The 24,636-nt window shown below is 35.7% G+C and overlaps 1 protein-coding gene across 5 annotated transcripts in view; it reads right to left on the bottom strand.

Moving 5' to 3' along the window:
• ATRNL1 (attractin like 1) overlaps window positions 1–24,636 on the bottom strand; it is a 931,221-nt gene that overhangs the window by 804,048 nt on the left and 102,537 nt on the right. For all 5 annotated transcript variants that reach the window (XR_013161757.1, XR_013161758.1, XM_077126124.1 and 2 more), the window contains exon 9: window positions 2,154–2,337. Coding sequence is in view for 3 of the 5 variants with exons in the window: in XM_077126124.1 (XP_076982239.1) it covers window positions 2,154–2,337 (184 nt within the window). In the remaining 2 variants the exon portion in view is untranslated. The remainder of the gene's footprint in view (window positions 1–2,153; window positions 2,338–24,636) is intronic.

The raw sequence follows: 24,636 nt of genomic DNA, 5'->3' as shown, positions 1-24,636 counted from the left end.
ATGTAATTCCTAATTTTTATCAGTAGAAATAGCTATCCAAAATAATCTACTTCACCAATGAAAAAGAATTCCTCCAAACATGCATTTCTTAATATCTCAAAAAAGTGACCTGACCTAACCTTGTCTACTGAAAAATAAAACAATTTCTGGAGTGATAAAAATTAAAGCTCCATATGTAAAATGGACACATAAAAGTGACAGTTATAAACTGCATAAAATTTGACAAATAAACAGCACACAACATAATCACATGTAATGGCAAACTTGAAAAATAAGCTAACAAAAAGCATAAAAACTTTAAGAATACTAGAAATATTTATAGTATTTTCTAGTTTCTAGTTTCAATAATAGAATAGTTTCTAGTTTCAATAATAGAAAAAAGTCATTTAGTGTATGTTGGTGATATTATTAATCTTTCATTAAAATATCATAATCATAATCATAAATATCATATATCTAATGAGGTTCTAAAAATAATTTCAAGTTATTTTAATAAATTCTAAGGGACAAATGTTCAATATTATTTCTATTTTGTAATCTAAAATTGTAAAGAGAGATATTTATATCCTTCTATGAAAAAGTCTACTATGAGAAGTTTCAAGCATGTAAAAACCAAGCAAACTCAATTCAAGTAGTAAGCCAAAACTGAATCTCTTATTTTGAGTTTGTTCTCCTAATATGCAATTATCATTCCACTCACTTCTATCAGATGCTATGCCCATATTTATTACTGTTAACTCTGCTGTTTCCTTCAGGCAGAAATAGTTATCCCTTCCCTCTTCATATGATACAATATTTAAAATGCATGCAAAAATGTTAAGTAGATTGATAGTAATTTAATTACTGAACCATAATTCCTCTTGCTATCATTAGCAAAAAGTCAGAGAAATAATTAGAAATTATAAAATAGAAAATAAAATGCAACATATAAATTATGTAAAAGTGATTCATCTATTTATATATATATAAATATAGAGAATAATCCTGCATCTTTATTAGACTAAATGAAAAAAAAAGAATTCTAAAAATCACCCAGTGGGAAAGTCTCAATTTTAAAAAATTTCTATCTTTTTGTTAAAGAAAATAATGGATATGTTATATGTTTGGAAGTAAAGGCATAAGAATAAATCAAGATTTGGTGGAAAGCTATGTATTTTATTTAAACATTTAAAGTAAATTCATGCTAAAAGTTTAAAAGAATCTTTAGTGTCTTAAAACAACAAAGGAGTCATTTCCCAGGTTTTATAAAGGGAAGTGAGTGCAACATAAATTCTACTTTTAAAACTTGTGTATGCAGAAAATCGATAAATTAAAGAACCACAAATGATACTTTGAACATATAAAATATATAGGAATAGACAATTACTAAGCAGGAAACAAATGGCAAATGAACATGTAAAAAGATTTTCATTCACAGCAATAATCAAGGAAATGAGCATTAAAATATAAATAGGATATCATTCATACCTATTGCATTGGCACAAAGTAAAAATCCTCACAACTGTCAAGTGTTGGTAAAAATATGAAGTAACAGGGACACTCATACCCTAAGGAGGTATATATTGCTGCAAGTGACTTAAAGGGTAATTAGGTAACATGTAGTAAATTTGAGTATATTAATATCCTCAGACACAGCGATTTCACTTCTAAGTTTATACCCTAGAGAAACTCTTACACATGTGTTAGAGAAGACGAGTAAAACAAATGCAAGATAGCATTGTTTATAGCACTAAAAAAGGAAAATATAGCTAAATGCCATCAAGCTGTCTATTTCAGATAAGGTAAAATTATGAAACTGAAGAAATGCTTTTTCAATTTATAACAGACAATAAAGAGTGCAAAGGAGAAATATCTCCAGACAGATAACATCAAACTCATTATTTTAGTAAACTAAATTGCTCATCTAAAATGGACATGATATCAACACTTGGAAGTAATGCATACAGAATAAATACTTCTATGAGATAAGAAACTATTTAAAAGGTCAATTATTTACAGTAATAATGTCTACATAGACAATCTATTATTTTGCTAAATTGTAAAGTATTCAAGAATTTCTTGAAAACATTTAATAAATACTACTATTATAAAAATTAAAATTATAAATAATGTCCAATTTTTTTATTTGTCATAATTCTTCTCAATCTACTCACCAAGTCTTAGTGTTAACTTCATACTTATAAAGATCATCTACCAATCCATATTTATTGCCTGGTAATGCTTTATAACCTCCATGAACATAAATGGACTTTGTTATTTCATCATATACACTGGTATGGCCATATCCACCTTGTACAATAGCTCCTTTAGTTTCTGGAACAAGCCAAGTGTTAGATGCTGTAAGAGAAAAAAAGATAAATCATGAACTTCTAGTAGTATTAGAAAATATAACCAATATATCACTACAACTACCAATAAATTCATTCTAACAATATTTTTATGTAAACATAGTTTACCTAATATTCAATTAATCAAGAAACATTAACTATGTAAAAGGTACTATGTTAGATGATGTGATTAAAGTTGAATAAAACTAGTTTTTCCATAGATGAAATTAAACACTGAAATATTGAAAGTTTTCATTAGTTCTTCGTACAAGAGAAAAGAAAACTTTATCCTCACATATATTTCTTTATAAATAACTCTGAAAAACAGGTTTAATACATAATTTATACGAGCCTACTATGTGACAGACTCTGAGTTAGACCGGATATTACAAAAAATTTAAAAGATATGGTCCCTGCTGTTAAAAATTTTTTAAGAATTCATACATTGAACAAATATTTAGCACTGGACTGGTCCTTTATTTCTTGGTTCTCAGTCCCACCTTCCCTTCTTGAAAGTCCTTTGTATTGCAGAGGATGAAAACCTAAAAAGTTAATTTCAATGAACCCCTTGCCAGCTGGGTTGCTGTGAGGTGATACTGGTGAGAGATTAGAAGGTGAAAGGAAGAAAGACATTCTCCTTTTGCCTCCAGCAGCAGGCAGGTGACGACAGCGACAACAGTAGTTGTCAAAGGTGAGCGTGAGTGCACAATGGTGGCTTTCTAACAATGCAGCAGGTGTAGTTCCTAGTCAGTGGCAGTAGCGGAACCATCAGTAGCTCAATGGCAAGTGTGGCTCATGGGCTCCAACTCAGTTGTGTAGCAGTGTCTAGATTTCTGGGTAATCCCTCTCTTTAGTGTCTCATGACTTTCTAACACTTTTTTTGTAATTAACTCCTTGTATTAAATCCCATTCTGCTTGATATTGCTAGAAGGGATTCTTACTTTCCACTACATATTATAAGCACCAACTATATGAAAGGCATGCTTTTAAGAATATGCAGATGAAAAGCAGTTTCTTGGCCTTAGAAAATCTAGATATAAAGAGCAATTATTTACAACTTGTCTTTAGTCTTTAAATAAGCACCCAGATCATACTTCCTGCCTTTTCCTCTAAACTGGCCATCTAAATTTCAGCATCATAGGCAGCTCACTGAGTATACCCAAAGCAAGTAATAGAAAAATGAAGGCTTCTTTTCACATTTACACAGTTCTAAAGGTAGTGAAAAGTTAATTCTTCAATGGTCACAAAATACTGAGTTATCAAAGAGTCACTGTTGCCAAATGCCAATTGTGCTTTGAGACAAAAACACGTTGTGGTAGTTTGATTCAGTTGTCAACTTGGCCAGGTGAATGCATCTAGTTCTGTTGTTGTGGACATGAGCCAATGGTATGTGAAACTCATCTGTTGCTGATTACATCTGCAGTCAGCTAGGAGGCATGCCTGCTGCAATGAATGATGTCTGATTTAATTGGCTGGTGCTTAAATGAGAGAGCGCAATGTAGCACAGCCCAAGCAGCTCAGCCCAGGCCTTTGGAGATGCAGAAAGAAATCACCCTGGGGAAAGTTGTTGGAACCCAGAGACCATCCTGTGCCTTCCCACGCAAGCAAGAACCTCAGATGAAAGAACTAATGAAATAAATCCCCTTTTGTTAAAAGTCAATCCGTCTCTGGTGTGTCGCATTCCAGCAGCTAGCAAACTAGAACACACATGAAGAAACATTACAGTACTAATGCAATTAATGGGTATTACATTTTGGAACTAATTTCCAAAGAATGAAGTAAATAACAACTTATTGGAAACAATTTTATGAATAGTCTTTAACTACTGTTAAAGCAAAATATACATATTAGATAAATTCTAAAAACTAAAGATCTTTCATACTCATTCTCTTTTTAATAAAGATAAATATGCTCCTTATCAAAAAATATTCAGACAATAAAGAAACGTATAATGTTGAAAAGTGAAAGTTACCTTCTCCCCAAACTCAGTATATAGATAGATATACTTTTCACAGTTTCAGACTATTTTAAAACTATAACTCTATATTTTCTCATACACATACAAAGCACATAAACAGGTACATATAAAAAGGATCAAAAAGTTTTGAAATGATTTTAAGACATCCTTCCATGTCCTATTTATTACTTTTTAAATAGCCAGATTCTATTGTGCTGATGATACTTATTTTGAAAGTATACATTTTACTCATTTGGGTTTTAATTTGCTTTTAAGAGCAATGAAGCATTAAACAACTTTGCAAACAGCAGCAGCACTATCTAATAGAGTAGCACCTAATGTATCTCATTTAAACCTAATAATAACTATATGAGATATATACTATTGCTATCTTCTCATCACAGCTGAGGAAATTCTAAGTTACAAAAGTTAATACATCAAAAATTTAAAAGTGAATAAGAGGAACAAGATGATATAGACTCATTTCTCTCTGATTCTCCCTGTTTCTAAGTACAATCATAGACCCTAAGAAATAATCCAAGGAATAATCAAACGAGGATTTTGAAAAGCGTAAAGAAAGTATACTGGTTATAATGTGTATTAAAAAAGTGTAAAGAAAGCATACTCCAGGACCCTAGGCCTTAAGCAACAATATAGCAAATGGGTGTCTATGACTCTCTACCCAATGGAAGAAAGCTACTCAGCCACAACATTTCCTAACCCTAAACCTCACAATAGAAAGGAGCCAAAGTAGTTTCATTTTCCCCCCAGATTGAACAGTATTCAAGCAGACACTACCAGATGAGTGTAGCAGCACCAGAAAAAGGGAATGACCAAACACTGCTGACAAAAAGCAGACAGGGGGAGCATTACCCTTCCCACCAGGCCAAGAACAGTAATGAGAATCCTACTACAACAAGCAGCCTGGGCCAGAAAACTTTCTCACGCCCATAGACTACGGACTCCACTTTCCCACTAAGAAATACCAGAAGTTCAATTAGTAACATCAGTGGGAATCCCACCTCAAACCACCACAACACTACAACAAATACCCAGACAAGGAAGCCTTCCCCTAGAGACTCAGAAAAGAAGGATCCCACTACAAGGGCCAAGCATAGAAAGTGTTCCTGTTCCCATCTACTCATGAGTCTCCCCTACTCCACTCAGAGACACCAACTCAGCAAAGAAGTTTGTACCATAACAACCACCCACCCCAGAAAGCCTCTGTGGTATTTTGAAGTTGTATGTACCCCAGAAAAAATATGTTCTGAAATCTAATCCACTCCTATGGGTGCAAACCCATTGTAAGTAGGATCTGTTGATGAGCTTAAATGGGTCTTAATTCTAGAGTCCTTTATAAGGGAATGAAATTCAGACCGAGACAGAGAGAGCTATACAAGCAAGAAGCTGAAATCAACAAAACCCAGAAACCAGCAGATGCTGCCATGTATCTAGCCATGTGACAGAGCAACCAAGGACCACCAGCAGACAATATTCTGGAAGAAAGCATTAGCTTGATGGTGCCTTGATTTGGACATTTTCCTGGCCTTAAAACTGAGTAAATGAACTCCCATTGTTTAGCCCAACCCATTTCATAGTATTTGCTTTGAGCAACCTAGGACACTAAAACAGATTTTGGTACCACTGAAGAGTGGTGTGTTGCTATTGCAAATAACGAAAATGTGGATGGCTTTGGAACTGGATAATGGGCAAAGGTCGGAAGAATTGTCAGTCACTGGGTAGAAAAGGCCTAGATGTCTTTGAAGAGACTTTTGGTAGAAATATGGATGCTAAAGGTACTTCTGATGGAGACTTAGAAATGATAGATGTGTTAATAGAAAAAGGAAGACAGGGGATCCTTGTTGCAAAGTGGCAGAGAACGTGGTGAAATTGAGTTCTGATGTCAGTTTGATGGCAGAACTTGAGAATGATGTACTTGGATATTTAGCCGAGGATATTTCCAAGCTAAATGTGGACAGTGCAGCCTGGTTTCTCCTTGCAGCTCATAATAAAATTCAAGAGAAAAGGGATAAGTTGAGAACGGAACTTCAGGCACAAGAAAGCAGAAATTGACAATTTGGAAAATTATGAGCTTCCAGAAATACAGTCCACAGAGAAGAGTGTTCCATGTGAGGATTCAACTGACTATGGATCCAGTCAACCATTTCAGTGCAACTCAGGATTGGGTTCAGTTATCCAGGAAGGATCTTTGGAAATTATTAACTGATCAGTTTGGAACCCATACACTACATGCAAAACTGACAAGTTTTTGTGTAATCTGTGTGAACAGAACGATTGCTAGCCTGGACTAAAAAGGCCATAAAAGGGACAGGTTGAAGGAATAATCACTTCAAGGGCAGAACCATGGAAGCTGAGTCTGAACCAAAGACATTTTCTCAGGCCAAGAGAGGGGGGCCAACCATGTGCATGGAAAGGGTAAGTCTGCCCCAGACCTTAGAGAGGATGGGCCTTCCACCCTGTTATTCAGGAAGGGTTCTGCCACAACAGTGTTCTCAGAGGGTGGAGCACATGTCCCAGGGATAGTAGAAAGTCTGGTCACCAACCTAGTGCTTGATGAGGGTGGAGCCTGTGCCTGGAGGATTTCAGAGAGTTTGGCCCCTATCCTGATGCCTGAAGAGAGAATGTCCATCTCTACTTCAGTCAGCCAGCTTGTCCTTGGGAATTCATAAAAAGCCTCCATCGGAGTTCCCAGCCTGTGGCCTGACCTACAGAATTTGGACTTGTGCATTCCCACAGTCTCATGAGACAATTCTTATTAAAATCTCATAATATTTATAGTTTTCTCTTGTCAGTTCTGTTTCCCTAGAAAACTCTGACTGTGCTGGTTTGAAGCTGTTATGTACCCCAGAAAAGCCATGTTCTTTTAATTCAATCTTGTGGGGGCAGATTTATTGTTTAGGTGAGACCTTTTGATTAGGTTGTTTCCATGGAGATATGACCCCTCCCATTCAAGATGGCTCTCAACCCATTTATTGGGGTCCTCTATAAAGAGAACAGAGAGTTGAAGCCAAGTGACAGATGTTTTGGAGGTACAGAAGGAGGGCACCCAGGGAGAAATTGAGAGAACTTGATTTTTTTTTTTGTTTTGATTTTTTTAATTTTAAAGCATGAAAACTAAAGGTAGTTAAGAGTACAATACTTAAGTCTAACCAGGACTAAGATTAGCTTTTGGTAACTAATACTTACTGAAGTAAATCTGCTGGGGTTACATTTCCTGGTTGGTTGGCTCTGTTTATTTAACATCATTCCAAATGCTCTACCAGAAAGGATTCCAGTGGTGCTGCCAAATTTTCACTAGATTAAAAATATGCATTGCTGGTAATTTTTTTATAACCACTGCACACTGCACGAGAGCAGTGTTCTTTAGATGTCAACTGGCTGTCCTTCCACATCCAGTTAATCTTCTACATCTCGTCACTCAGCAGAATCTGTCCAAACTTGGAATTTCAGATGCAATATACTAGGAAACTTACATCCAAGTACCTTTCTGAGGTCAGTGGTGAAGTGGCCACCTCTCTTTAACTGGCAAAGTCATAAGGTAGTTCCTCAGTGCAAAGGTTGGACTGTCTAAATATTTGTTAGAGAAGCATTCATGAAGCAAAGTGCTCCACCTCGAGAGAAGGTAACGCATGGTGTGGTGTCAAGTATGTCTTGTAGAAAAGGACTCAGATGAAATGTATTTTTCTTCCACCCCAACACCTGGTGGAAGTTGCTTTTACTATAATTAAAGTAATCATAGGGCAGGCCACAGTTGCTCAGCAGGCAGAGTTCTCTCGCCTGCCATGCCAGAGACCCAGGTTCAATTCCTGGTGCCTGCCCATGCAAAAAAATAAAAAGAAATTAATAACCTGAGTATCCCTGTATCTATTAAAGAAATTCAAAGGTAAAATCTTTAACACCGAGATAACTCCTGAACCAGATCATTTCACTACAGAATTCTATCAAACATTTGACAAAAAAAGTCACGCTAATCTACAAAAATCCTTACAGAAAATAGAATAGGATGATTACCACTACTCAGAGCTAAAACCAGAAAAGACATTACAAAAAAAGAAAACCACAGTACAGTACCTCTTATGAATGTAGATACTAAAATCCTTATCATTTTAGCAGACTGTTCTAGTTTGCTAGCTGCCAAAATGCAACACACCAGAGACAGATTGGCTTTTAATAAAAGGGGATTTATTTTGTTAATTCTTCAGAGGAAAGGCAGCTAACTTTCCACTGAGGTTCTTCTTACGTGGAAGGCACAGGATAGTCTCTGCTGGTCTTTTCTCCAGGCCCCTGGGTTCCAACAACCTTCCCAGGGGTGACTTCTTTCTGCATCTCCAAAGGCCTGGGCTGAGCTGCAAGTGTTGAGATGAGGAATGCCAAGCTGCTTAGGCTGTGCTACTTGTGCTCTCTCATTTAAGCACCAGCCAATTAAGTCAAGCATCACTCATTGCAGCAGACACGCCTCCTAGCCAACTGCGGATGTAATTAGCAACAGATGAGGTTCACGTTCCATTGGCTTATGTCCGCAGCAACAAAACTAGGTATGCTCACCTGGCCAAGCTGACAACTGAATCTAACTAACACACAGACCAAATCCAGCAATATATGAAAAAGATAATACATTATGTAATGGTGGTTTAACATCTGAAAGCCAATGTCATTCACCATGTTAAAAAATATTAAAAATAAAATAAAATGATCATCTCAATACACCCAAAGAGTAAGTGGTGGAAATTTAACACCATTCATGAAAGAGACTCTTAGCAAACTAGGAACAGAAGCAAAGCAACTTGAATTAAAATCCTGAGGGCTTTTTAAGAAATTGACAAGCTGATTCTAAATTTTATATTGCAATGTAAAGGACCTAGCAAAGCCAAAAAAAATAGAAAATAGGAAAAAGATGGAGGACCTACATTGCCTGACTTATAAAGCTACTATAATCAATATAGTGTGATATTTTAGTAAGCATAATATACATCAAAGGACCAAAATCGAGTCCAAAAATTGAACCACACATGTATGATCAACGGATTTTTCAATATATGTACAAATGTAACTCAATGGAAAAAAAAATTTTTTTTCAACAAATGGTACTAGAACAATTGGATATTCATTGAAAAAAAAGAACCTCAGTCCTTCCTCACACCAAATACAAAAATAAACTCGCATGAATCATAGATAAGAGAATAAGAGCTAAAAAACACCTTGTAGAAAATATGAGAAAAATCTGTGTGACATTGAGCTTGACATAGATCTCTTAGATAGAACACAAAAGCACAAAATGTCAAAAATTGATAAATTGGATTTCAACAAAATTAAAAATTTCTGTTCTTTGAGAGACACTACTGAGATTATGAAAAGGTGTGCCACAAACTAAGAGAAAAGACTCACAAAATATATATTTAATAAAGGACTTCTATTCAGAATATACAAAGACTATTGAACTCCATAAAATAAAGTAAAAAAAAAACCCAATTTTTTAAGTAGGCAAAAACTATGAACAGACGTTTTACCAAAGAAGATTTTCAAATGGAAAACACTGAAACCAAAAGAGGCTCAACATCATTAGTTGCCAGATAATTCAAATTAAAACCATATTGACAATAGAGGAAAAAGAAAATCTCAACAGACCTATTATAAGAGATTGAATCAATCATCAAAAACATCCCAAAAAGAAAAGCCTAGAATCAAATGACTTCACAGAGAAATTTTATCAAACATTCCAAGAAGAATACCAATCCTCAAACTCTTCCAAAAAATTGGAGGAGGGAACATTCCCTACTACATTCTATGAGGCCAACATCAACCTGTACCAAATCCAGATAAAGATGATACAAGAAAAGAAAATTACAGGCCAATTTCTCTTATGAAAATACATGCAAATTGAATTCAACCACACATTAAAAGAATTATACACCATGATCAAGTAGGTTTTATCCCAGGTTAAGCATAAGAAAATCAACTAATGTAATACATCATGTTAACAAAATGAAGGGAAAAAACATTTGATCATCTCAGTTGATGCAGAAAAGGAATTTGACAAAACCCAGCATCTTTTCTTGATAAAAACACTTAGAAATAGGAATAGAAGAAAACTTCCTCAAAACAATCAAAGGTATATATGAAAAACCCACAGCTAATATCACACTCAATGGTGAAAGAGTGAAAGCTTTCCCTCTAAGATCTGGAATAATACAAGGATGCCCACAGATAACATGTGTATTCAACATTGTTCTAGAAGATCTAGCCAGAGCAGTTAAGGAAGAAGAAAAAGTATCCAAATTGGAAAGGAAGAAGTAAAATTCTATGCAGATCATGCAGATGACATGATCCTGTGTGTAGACAGTCCAACAAAACTGACAATGCTACTAAGCGAATCCAGCAAAGTGGTAGGGTAAAGATCAACAGACAAAATCAGGAGTGTTTCTCTACACTAGCAATGCACAATCTGAGGAGGAAATCAAGAAAAAAAAAACAATTTATAATAACAACTAAAAGAATCAAATAGCTAGGGATAAATTTAAGCAAGAATGCAAAGGACTTGTACACAAAACTACACAACATTGCTAAAAGAAATCAAAGAAGACCCAAATAAATGTAAAAACATTCCATGTTTATGGATTGGAAGACTAAAAATCATAAGATGTCAATTCTACCCAAAAGCATTACAAATTCACCATAGTCCTAATAAAAATTGTTTAACAGCCAACTTTGTAGAAATGGAAAAGCCAATTATCAAATTTATTTGGAAGGGTAAGTGGACCTGAATAGCCAAAAACATCTTGAGAAAGACGAATGAAGTTTGAAAACTCACACTTTCTGAATTTAAAGATTATTAAAAAGCTATAGTGGTGAAAACAGCATGGTACTGGCACAAAGATAGATATCTGACCCATGAAGTCAAATTGAGAGTACAGAAATAGACTCTCATTCATGGCCAAATGATTTTTGACAAGGCTGCCAAGTCCACCCAATTGGAAAAAAAAAAAAATAGTCTCTTCAAAAGATGGTGCTGGGAGAACTGGATATCCATCTGCAAAAGAATGAAAGAGGACCCCTGTTTCACATCATATACAAAAACTAACTCAAAATGGATCAAATAACTTAACTATAAGAACAGGACTATAGGGGACTTCCGGAGAAGATGGCGGCTTAGTAAGACACGCGGATTTTAGTTTCTCCTCCAGAACTGCTACTAGGGGAGTAGAAACGATACAGAACAGCTCCCAAAGCCATGACAGAGATAAAAAAGACAGCGTACCCCATCCTGGAACGACTGGCTGGCTGAGAGAACCCGCTCAGGTGAGATCGCCGAGGGGCGCGGACTTCACGGGCGGGGCGGCAAGCGGCCGGAGTCACTCCCTTCCCCCTTCCCGGGCCGGCTGGGAGAATTGGACAGGCAGTCCCCTCAAACCGCGGCAGTTGGCGCCCACACCACACGCAGCCCCCCAGACCAACTGAGAGAATTGGATCGGAAATCCCCAGGCCGCGGAGAACGGTGATGGGGGGGGCCCCTTCCAAACCCGTGATTCCCCGGGAACGGTGCACTCTCCCGGGCGGGCCGCTGCGGCTGGCGCCCGCCCGACACACTAGGCGCCCCAGGCCGACTAGGAAATTCAGACGGGCGCTTTCCCGGGATGCGGTGGCCAGCGACCCTCCCCGCGTTCGGACCCCGGGCCGGCTGGCACTCTTCCAAGCCGCTTCGGCTAGTGAACCTCCCGGACGGCGAGAGTTTTCCAAAGTTAAAGGACCCACAGTACCTTTTACTGGTGGGACCCGCAGATAAACGTGTGCCACGAGCGCCACCTACTGGGCAGGATAAGAAAAACAGAACCCAGAGATTTCACAGAAAAATCTTCCAAACTTTTGGATCTAACACCCAGGGAAATCTGTCTAAATGCGCAGACGCCAGCAGAAGATAACGGATCACGCTCAAAAAATTGAAAATATGGCCCAGTCAAAGGAACAAACCAATAGTTCAAATGAGATACAGGAGCTGAGACAACTAATGCTGAATATACGAACAGAAATGGAAAACCTCTTCAAAAACGAAATCGATAAATTGAGGGAGGACATGAAGAAGACATGGGCTGAACATAAAGAAGAAATAGAAAAACTGAAAAAACAAATCACAGAACTTATGGAAGTGAAGGACAAAGTAGAAAAAATGGAAAAAACAATGGATACCTACAATGATAGATTCAAAGAGACAGAAGATAGAATTAGTGATTTGGAGGATGGAACATCTGAATTCCAAAAACAAACAGAAACTATCAGGAAAAGAATGGAAAAATTTGAACAGGGTATCAGGGAACTCAAGGACAATATGAAGCGCACAAATATACGTGTTGTGGGTGTCCCAGAAGGAGAAGAGAAGGGAAAAGGAGGAGAAAAACTAATGGAAGAAATTGTCACTGAAAATTTCCCAACTCTTATGAAAGACCTAAAATTACAGATCCAAGAAGTGCAGCGCACCCCAAAGAGATTAGACCCAAATAGGCGTTCTCCAAGACACTTACTAGTTAGAATGTCAGAGGTCAAAGAGAAAGAGAGGATCTTGAAAGCAGCAAGAGAAAAACAATCCATCACATACAAGGGAAACCCAATAAGACTATGTGTAGATTTCTCAGCAGAAACCAAGGAGGCTAGAAGACAGTGGGATGATATATTTAAATTACTAAAAGAGAAAAACTGCCAACCAAGACTCCGATATCCAGCAAAATTGTCCTTCAAAAATGAGGGAGAAATTAAAACATTCTCAGACAAAAAGTCACTGAGGGAATTTGTGACCAAGAGACCAGCTCTGCAAGAAATACTAAAGGGAGCACTAGAGTCAGATACAAAAAGACAGAAGAGAGAGGTATGGGGAAGAGTGTAGAAAGAAGGAAAGTCAGATACGATATATATAATACAAAAGGCAAAATGGTAGAGGAAAATATTATCCAAACAGTAATAACACTAAATGTTAATGGACTGAATTCCCCAATCAAAAGACATAGATTGGCAGAATGGATTAAAAAACAGGATCCTTCTATATGCTGTCTACAGGAAACACATCTTAGACCCAAAGATAAACATAGGTTGAAAGTGAAAGGTTGGGAAAAGATATTTCATGCAAATTGTAACAACCAGAAAAGAGCAGGAGTGGCTATACTAATATCCAACAAGTTAGACTTCAAATGTAAAACAGTTAAAAGAGACAAAGAAGGACACTATATACTAATAAAAGGAACAATTAAACAAGAAGACATAACAATCATAAATATTTACGCACCGAACCAGAATGCCCCAAAATACGTGAGGAATACACTGCAAACACTGAAAAGGGAAATAGACACAAACACCATAATAGTTGGAGACTTCAATTCCCCACTCTCATCAATGGACAGAACATCTAGACAGAGGATCAATAAAGAAATAGAGAATCTGAATATTACTATAAATGAGCTAGACTTAACAGACATTTATAGGACATTACATCCCACAACAGCAGGATACACCTTTTTCTCAAGTGCTCATGGATCATTCTCAAAGATAGACCATATGCTGGGTCACAAAGCAAGTCTTAACAAATTTAAAAAGATTGAAATCATACACAACACTTTCTCGGATCATAAAGGAATGAAGTTGGAAATCAACAATAGGCGAGTGCCAGAAAATTCACAAATACGTGGAGGCTCAACAACACACTCTTAAATAACGAGTGGGTCAAAGAAGAAATTGCAAGAGAAATTAGTAAATACCTTGAGGTGAATGAAAATGAAAACACAACATATCAAAACGTATGGGATGCAGCAAAGGCAGTGCTAAGAGGGAAATTTATTGCCCTAAATGCCTATATCAGAAAAGAAGAAAAGGCAAAAATGCAGGAATTAACTGTTCACTTGGAAGAACTGGAGAAAGAACAGCAAACTAATCCCAAAGCAAGCAAAAGGAAAGAAATAACAAAGATCAGAGCATAAATAAATGAAATTGAAAACATGAAAACAAAAGAGAAAATCAATAAGACCAGAAGTTGGTTCTATGAGAAAATCAATAAGATTGATGGGCCCTTATCAAGACTGACAAAAAGAAGAAGAGGGAGGATGCAAATAAATAAGATCAGAAATGGAAGAGGAGACATAACTACTGACCTCACAGAAATAAAGGAGGTAATAACAGGATACTATGAACAACTTTACGCTAATAAATACAACAATTTAGAGGAAATGGACGGGTTCCTGGAAAGACATGAACAACCAACTTTGACTCAAGAAGACATAGATGACCTCAACAAACCAATCACAAGTATAGAAATTGAATCAGTCATTCAAAAGCTTCCTAAAAAGAAAAGGCCAGGACCAGACGGCTTCACATGTGAATTCTACCAAACATTCCAGAAAGAATTAGTACCAACTCTCCTCAAACTCTTCAAAAAAATCGAAGTGGAGGGAAAACTACCTAATTCATTCTATGAAGCCAACATCACCCTCATACCAAAACCAGGCAAAGATATTACAAAAAAAGAAAACTACAGACCAATCTCTCTAATGAATATAGATGCAAAAATCCTCAATAAAATTCTAGCAAATCGTATCCAACAACACATTAAAAGAATTATTCATCATGACCAAGTAGGATTCATCCCAGGTATGCAAGGATGGTTCAACATAAGAAAATCAATTAATGTAATACACCATATCAACAAATCAAAGCAGAAAAATCACATGATCATCTCAATTGATGCAGAGAAGGCATTTGACAAGATTCAACATCCTTTCCTGTTGAAAACACTTCAAAAGATAGGAATACAAGGGAACTTCCTTAAAATGATAGAGGGAATATATGAAAAACCCACAGCTAATATCATCCTCAATGGGGAAAAATTGAAAACTTTCCCCCTAAGATCAGGAACAAGACAAGGATGTCCACTATCACCACTATTATTCAACATTGTGTTGGAGGTTCTAGCCAGAGCAATTAGACAAGAAAAAGAAATACAAGGCATCAAAATTGGAAAGGAAGAAGTAAAACTATCACTGTTTGCAGACGATATGATACTATACGTCGAAAACCCGGAAAAATCCACAACAAAACTACTAGAGCTAATAAATGAGTACAGCAAAGTAGCAGGTTACAAGATCAACATTCAAAAATCTGTAGCATTTCTATACACTAGCAATGAACAAGCTGAGGGGGAAATCAAGAAACGAATCCCATTTACAATTGCAACTAAAAGAATAAAATACCTAGGAATAAATTTAACTAAAGAGACAAAAAACCTATATAAAGAAAACTACAAAAAAACTGTTAAAAGAAATCACAGAAGACCTAAATAGATGGAAGGGCATACCGTGTTCATGGATTGGAAGACTAAATATAGTTAAGATGTCAATCCTACCTAAATTGATTTACAGATTCAATGCAATACCAATCAAAATCCCAACAACTTATTTTTCAGAAATAGAAAAACCAATAAGCAAATTTATCTGGAAGGGCAGGGTGCCCCGAATTGCTAAAAACATCTTGAGGAAAAAAAACGAAGCTGGAGGTCTCGTGCTGCCTGACTTTAAGGCATATTATTATGAAGCCACAGTGGTCAAAACAGCATGGTATTGGCATAAAGATAGATATATCGACCAATGGAATTGAATAGAGTGCTCAGATATAGACCCTCTCATCTATGGACATTTGATCTTTGATAAGGCAGTCAAGCCAACTCACCTGGGACAGAACAGTCTCTTCAATAAATGGTGCCTAGAGAACTGGATATCCATATGCAAAAGAATGAAAGAAGACCCATGTCTCACACCCTATACAAAAGTTAACTCAAAATGGATCAAAGATCTAAACATTAGGTCTAAGACCATAAAACAGTTAGAGGAAAATGTTGGGAGATATCTTATGAATCTTACAACTGGAGGCGGTTTTATGGACCTTAAACCTAAAGCAAGAACATTGAAGAAGGAAATAAATAAATGGGAGCTCCTCAAAATTAAACACTTTTGTGCATCAAAGAACTTCATCAAGAAAGTAGAAAGAGGGCGGGCCGCGGTGGCTCAGCGGGCAAGAGTGCTTGCCTGCCATGCCGGAGGACCCCGGTTCGATTCCCGGCCCCAGCCCATGTAAAAAACAAAACAAACAAACAAAATATAATAAAATAAGAAAACGTGTAAAGATGTTTCCCTTTCTTCCTCCCTTCCTTCCTTTCATCCTTCCTTCCTTCTCTGTCTTTCCTTCCCTTCCTCCCTCTAAAAAAAATTAAAAAAAAAAAAAAAAAAAAAAAAGAAAGTAGAAAGATAGCCTACACAATGGGAGACAATATTTGGAAATGACATATCAGATAAAGGTCTAGTATCCAGAATTTATAAAGAGATTGTTCAACTCAACAACAAAAAGACAGCCAACCCAATTATAAAATGGGGAAAAGACTTGAACAGACACCTATCAGAAGAGGAAATACAAATGGCCAAAAGGCACATGAAGAGATGCTCAATGTCCCTGGCCATTAGAGAAATGCAAATCAAAACCACAATGAGATATCATCTCACACCCACCAGAATGGCCATTATCAACAAAACAGAAAATGACAAGTGCTGGAGAGGATGCGGAGAAAGAGGCACACTTTTCCACTGTTGGTGGGAATGTCAAATGGTGCAACCACTGTGGAAGGCAGTTTGGCGGTTCCTCAAAAAGCTGAATATAGAATTGCCATACGACCCAGCAATACCATTGCTGGGAATCTACTCAAAGGACTTAAGGGCAAAGACACAAATGGACATTTGCACACCAATGTTTATAGCAGCGTTATTTACAATTGCAAAGAGATGGAAACAGCCAAAATCCCCATCAACAGAAGAGTGGCTAAACAAACTGTGGTATATACATACGATGGAATATTATGCAGCTTTAAGACAGGATAAACTTATGAAGCATGTAATAACATGGATGGACCTAGAGAACATTATGCTGAGTGAGTCTAGCCAAAAACTAAAGGACAAATACTGTATGGTCCCACTGATGTGAATGGACATTCGAGAATAAATTTGGAATATGTCATTGGTAACAGAGTCCAGCAGGAGGTAGAAACAGGGTAATATAATGGGCAATTGGAGCTGAAGGGATACAGACTGTGCAACAGGACTAGATACAAAAACTCAAAAATGGACAGCACAAGAATACCTAATTGTAAAGTAATCATGTTAAAACACTGAATGAAGCTGCATCTGAGCTATAAAAAAAAAAAAAAAAAGAATAGGACTATAAAGTTCCTGAAGAAAATGTAGGGAAGCATATTCAGGATCTTTTGTTAGGTAATGGTTTCTTAGACTTAACACTCAAAGTACAAGTACAAAAGAACAAAATACATAAATGGGACCTCATCAAAATTAAAAACTCTCGGCATCAAAGGACTTCATCACAAAGTGAAAAGATAACCAATTCAGTGGGAGAAAATGTTTGGAAAACACATATCTGATAAGGGTTTAATATCCAGCATATATAAAGAAATCCTAAAATTCAGACAAACAACCCAATTTAAAAATCAGCAAAAGACTTGAATAGACATTTCTCCAAAGAGGATATAGAAATGCCTAAAAAGCACATAAAAAGGTGCTCAACATCTCTAGCTATTAGGAAAATGCATATCAAAACAACAAGGATATATCATTTCACACCCACTGGAATGGCTACTTTTAAGGAAAAAAATGACAGGTTTTGGAGAATTTGTAGAGAAATAAAAAAAAACTCATTCATTGCTGGTGGGAACGTAAAAATGGTACAGCTGATGTGGAAGACAGTTTGGCAGTTCCTCAGAAGGCTAAGTATAGAATTACCATATGACTTGGCAATCACTCTAGTAGCTATATAACCAGAAGAACTGAAAGCAGATATTTGCACACTAATGTTTGACAGCATTATTGACAACCACCCAAAGATGGAAGCAATCTAAATGCCCATCAACCAATGAATGGATAAATATGTGGTATAAATATAATGAGGAGTGAAGTCCTGAAACATGCAATAACATGGATGAATCTTGAAGACATTATGCTGACTGAAATAAGACAGGCACAAAAGGATGAATATGGTAATCTCACTGACATGAAATAATTTGAATAAGCAAAGTCATAGAGTTAGAATCTAGAATATTTGTTACCAAGGCCTGAGTAGGAGATAGAGAATGGGAGTAAATGCTTAATTTGTATAGAATTTCTATTTAGGTTTATTGCAAAGTTTTGGATATGGAGGTGGTAATAGTACCCAATTATTGTGAGTATAATTAACAGCCCTGAGTTATTAATGTGAATGAGGTTAAAAGAGAGAATATTAGGTATCATATATATCACTAGAATAAAAATTAAAAGATAAAACATAGGACTGTATTATATAGTGAACCCTACTGTAACAATGGACTGAAGAGTTCTAAATATGTTCTTTCATGAATTATAACAAATATACCTTGCACATATAATGTATTAATAATAGAGTGATAAACGGAAAAATTACACCTAATGTTAACTATGGACTACAGTTAATAGAATAACTGTAACACTCTTTCAACAGTTGTAACAAAGCTACCACACTAATGCAAAGTATCAACAATAGGGGGTATATGGGACACTTAATTTTTACATGATTTTTCCGTATACTTACAACTTCTTCAATGTAAAAAAAAAATTTAAACCATAATGAGATACCACTACAATCACAGTTGAACAGCTAAAATTACAAAAACTAACAATACCAAGAGTCATTGAAGGTATGAGGTAATTGGAATTCATTTAAATTGCTGGGGCATTGCAAAATGGTACTACCACTTAAATAAACTGTGTGAAATCTTCTCATAAAGTTAAACATATAATTACCAAACAACCCTGCAATCTCACTCTTTGCTACTTACTCAAGAGAAGAGAAAATGTATGTCTACATAAAGACTTGTATTCAAAAACTCATAATTGCTTTATTCAACAGAGCTAAAACTTGGAGTCAAAAGTCCACTCACAGGTGAATGCATAAAGAAATTCTTTAATCAATACAATGTAATACTAGATTAATTTACACTTGAAAGTCACCACAGAATTTTGAAAAACATGTAATGGTAAGAGTTAAAGAGAAGAGAAAATCACATAGCATCACTACACTTAAAAGAGAAAAAAAATCTTTCTAAAAAAATCAAAACCTAAGCATTTTTAAATCAAAAGAAAAAAAAACATAAAATGACATTAAAAATGGCTTCCCAACCTATACCTAGCAAATTCTAAAGGCATGAAAAATACTAAAGCAAAACATTAATATTATACTCACCTTGAAATTCACATTGAAATTCTTAGAAAATTTATGAGCTATTGCTAACATAAAGTAAAATAAATTTCCCTCTGGACTAACCTAGGAAAGCTTTATGTTCCAAGTTAGTAAAACCATCCACATAATTCCCCTTTGAGATTTACAGATTCCCTAAAAGCCATGATTTTAAATATAGCTAAAAGGACAAGCTGATGTTTCCTTTACTGCCACAGCAGAATCACAGAAAATCTTAAAACTCTTTAGTTCAAATACATATCGTATATAACAAGATATGAAAAAATATGTATCTACTTTAATGTTATTAATCTATGTTTAACATTTTATTTGGAAATAATTTCAAAGTTACAAACAAGTTGCAAGAATAATAACTCAGGGAAATATCCTTCTATACCCTATCCTTTCTACCTTTACTTGTAAGTAACCAACATCATTGTTTTCTAGTTTATCCTCCCTGAGTCCCTCAGGTAAGCAAACATAAGTATATTTTCTTATTTCCCTTACTTTTTTATAAGTAGTACACATATATACCATTTTGCGCTTTACTTTGTCATTTAAAGTATCCTGGAATATTCCCTATGACTTCAAAAAGATCTTCCTCATTCTTTTTACAGCTGCACTGTGCTTCACGTTAATATGGATATATCATTTGTTCATAAATCTCTTATATTCGGACATTGAAGTGGTTTCCAACTATTGTTGCAATGAATAACTGTGTGTGTGTGTGTATGTATTTGCATTCCTGGATGTACATTTTCAGAATAAACCCCAAGAAATGGAACTGATTTGTATTTTTGTTAGATATTGAGGAAATTTTTAAATGTAGCCCAAATTATTTTTTAAAATAATTAATAGGTGGAGCTTATATCCCTCCCCCTGAATTTGGTTGGATTTAAGACTGTTTCAACCAGTAAGGTACAAAATAAGTGACACGATATTACTTTCAAGGTTAGGTCATAAAAGCTATCCAGTTTGTACCCAATTTTTTTTAAATGCTTGATATCCTGATGTTTTCTCTTTGGGCATTCCCTTTTGAAACTCAGCTGGCATGCTATGAGAAGTCCAAACAACATACAAATTATATATAAATTATCTGATTAACATTCCCAGTGGACCCCAGCCTCCATGTCATCCAAACAGAGGTACATTACATGCGAGTGAAAAGCTTTCAGATGATTTCAGCCCCCATTCAAATCACCCCCAGCTGTTAAGTCTGCCCAGATGAGGCCCTAGACACAGCAGAGACACACCGTCCCTGTTACACCTTGTCCAAATTTCTGACACACAAAATCTATCCTAGACTTGCTTATATAATTCACCCTATTTCTGAACCTTTTAATCTATGCTATTGGTCTTTCTATATATTTAGGAACCATTACCACCCTGTCATACTGTTTTAATTATGGAGATGATTTATGTTTTAATACATGATAGGACAAATACGTCATTGTAACTCTTCCTTTTCAGTGTTTTCCTCTGTATTCTTGGGTTCTAATTTCCTGTATTAACTTTAGTATCAACTGTGCCCCAACTTATTAAAAAATGGGATGGTATTTTTATTGTGTTTGCATTAAATTTGTAAATTAACTTATGGATAAATGGCATTTTAGTGATGTTTAGATGTACTCAGCAAAAGCAAAGGATGTCTTTCACATAAATCTATTTTTGTGTCGTTCAGGAATGGTTTACAGTTTTCTTCATACGGGTTTTAATCTGTCTTCTTAAATTTATGCCTGAAGTGCTTTTGCTTCATTTTAGTTATTCTAAATTTGGTTTTCTCTTCCTTTATGTCTTTTAAATGTCTACTATTTATTTATTTAATGTCCTTATTTTCTTATTCATCTGTGCATACCGTGGCTAAAAGGGGTATCAGACACAAGGTTTTCACAATCACATGGTCACATGGTAAAACCTATATAATTATACAATCATCTTCAAGAATCAAGGCTACTGGAACACAGTTCAACAGTTTCAGGTACTTCCTTCTAGCCAATCCAATACACTATAAACTAAAAAGGGATATTTATAAAACGCATAAGAATAAACTCCAGGTAACTTCTCAACTCTGTTTGAAATCTCTCAGCTATTGAAACTTGGTCTCATTTCTCTCTTCCCCCTTTTGGTCAAGAAGCTTTCTCAATCCCATTATGCCAGGTCTCATCTCATCCTAGGAGTCCTGTCCTATGTTGACATTGAGATTTACACCCCTGGGAGTCATGGCCTAAATAAGGGGGAAGGCAGTGAGTTCATCTGTCGAGTTGGCTTAGAAAGAGAGGCCACATCTGAGTAACGAGAAATTCTCTGGGAGTGACTCTTGGGCATAATTATAAGTAGGCTCAGCTTCTCCTTTGCAGGAATAAGTTTCATAGGGGTGAAACCCAACATCGAAGGCTCAGCATATTAAATTGGTTGACCACACTGCTTGCAAGAATATCAGGAATTGCCCAGATAGGGAAGTTTAATATTTCCTCCTTTCTTCCCAGGCCCTGAAGGGACTAACCTATACAAACCAACAAAATCTCACGCCCTATTCAAGATTCCATGTAATTACAGTGTTTAAGTAAACCAGCCATACAAGTTAAATTAGATAATGTGCTACCTAAAATACAAATCTTGCACCAAATAAACATCTCTCCCTTTTGTCTTACACAGAAGTTGAAGTTTTAAAATATGAATGTTATCATCCTTTACCCTGTATTCTGATTTACTTTAGTCCTAGTCAGATCAGCTACATACATATCACTAGTCAAAGTCTGATCCCTTTTTCAACTTTTTTAACAGCTGCTGTATGGGGTAATAATGCTGACTTTCATAGCTTCAGACTCTAACTCTGAGTCTCTGGTGTCACATAAATACCCTAAATTTCAGGGAACAACCAGGTTATACACAAATACCTCAGTGTCTCAGAATTTAGAAATAGCAGTTACAACTCCAGAATATATGTGACTGCTATAAGAGCTTACAATCTAGGACCCTTTACAACAGGCCCCAATGTGATAATCCATGCTCTCAACTTCAATTCTCCGAGTTGTACACATTATAGTTAGTCCATATGAGTGAGGCATGATAATATTTGTCTTCTGACATTTACTCAACATACTGTCCTCAAGTTCACATAGTTGTATTCTTTTTACTTTAACAGAACACAAAACATTTACATATTTGTCTTCTACCCACATTCACAACCTGTTTTAGACTTAGTTATAAAATTAAATAAATGAAATGTTCTCCATCAGTCCTTTACCTGAAGTGTTCTCATTCATCTCTTCATTAGATGAATGTCATTCTCTAGTACAGAGGTTGGCAAATTTCAGCCCACAGGGCAAATCCAGCCAATCAACTATTTTTGTAACTATAGTTTTATTGAAATACAACCATGCTCATTCATTTATGTATGTCTACAGCTGCTTTTGCAGTATAATGGCAGAACTGAGTTGTAGGAGCAGAGACCATATGGCATCCAAAGCCTAAATTATTTACAACCTGACCTTTACAAAAAGTTTGCACACCCATGCTTTAGTATAATTCTCAGGTAAGTACACATGTACACAGTGTAATATCTGATATTTTTCCCATGTTCAAAACTGTTTTCACTATAGCTTTGATGCTTGAAAGACAGTTTGGCAAGATATAAAATCCTTGGTCTACATTTTCTTTGAGTTTCTTGAAAAATGTGCTTCGTATTTCTCTGATTTGTATGATGCTTTTAAGAAATATGATACCAATCTAATCTCTCACCCTTTTACGGCATTTCATCTTTCTCCATGAAGATGTGAGGATTTTTTTTTCTTTACCTTTAAAATATAACAGTTTTATCAAAATATGTCTCAAAACTGGTTGCTGTGGGTTACCCAACCGAAAAGCTCATCAAGAGAATGGGTAAATAAATTATGATAGAGTCAAACAATGAAAAACAGTAGTGACAGCATGGATGAATCACAGTAAATGAGATAAAGTCTCAGAAAACTGCATAAAATATTATTTCCTTTTTATAAAGCTCAAAAAATGAGCAAGTGAATCAAAATGATGTCAGGCATACATGTACATGTGATAAAGCTATTCTAAAAGCAAATACAGAGGGTTGGCCACAGTGGCTCAGCACGCAGAGTTCTTGCCTGCCATGCTGGAGACATGAGTTCGATTCCCAGTGCCTGCCCGTGCAAAAAAAAAAATAAAAAGCAAATACATAATTTTAAATTCTGGACTTCAGAATAGTGGTTATCTTGAGATAGAGAAGGGAAAGGCATAAAATGTAAAAGATTAAAAATTCAGTAAATAGCTATGTTTTATTTTAAATATATCCTCTCCCATCAAATAAACTTTTTTCTTTGCAAGTTCGATATGATTACTTCTATGTTAGTGGCATAATAACTAAACAAGTTTGAGTAAAAGTAAATATGTTTATCATGAAAATTTAAATGAATATCTAACAAATAGTTATGATCTGTTAAATAAAAAGTAATACATAGGCAAATGAGAGTGCTGCTTATAACAAAGTAGACTACCCAAGGTTCCTGAAAGATAGTAAACAGATTTATTAGTCTATAACACCAAGAAAAATTACAATGCTAAAAATGACTACATGGTGTTAAAGTAAAAAAAGCATCAGGAATAACTGCAGTAGAAATGGACTGAAGGACTTAGCTCCATGCTATTCCAAAATGTTCTGTCAATATTTTTCTCCATTAATAAAGTATGTGTTCTCACAAGGCACTTCTTTCTTCCAATTTTAAAGATACTAATACCGAAACATATATGAAGGAGCGCTTAAGTAAAAAGTTATATTTGAATCCCTAAAAAAATAGTAGCTATTTACCCCAGGGTCCTGACAGGAAATAAATGATAACTCAAAGTGGATAACTGTAAGAGTTTAATAAAAAGACTCTCTGATATCTTGTTGGTGCTGAAAAATGAATTTATAACTGCTAGCAGGTCACATGGCTGAAGGAGACAATCCTTCAATAAAGAGAAATGTCAGAGTTTGAAATGAGTTCTGTGAATTGTAAACAATACTTAGTGGGGAGGTGGGGGAGGATGCCTATACCAATCAGGTCT

This window comes from Tamandua tetradactyla, chromosome 13 (assembly GCF_023851605.1).
Source record: "Tamandua tetradactyla isolate mTamTet1 chromosome 13, mTamTet1.pri, whole genome shotgun sequence".
NCBI classification, from domain to species: Eukaryota; Metazoa; Chordata; class Mammalia; order Pilosa; family Myrmecophagidae; genus Tamandua; species Tamandua tetradactyla.
The sequence above is the reverse complement of the archived record's forward strand: the minus strand, read 5'-3'. Positions and strand labels throughout refer to the sequence as shown.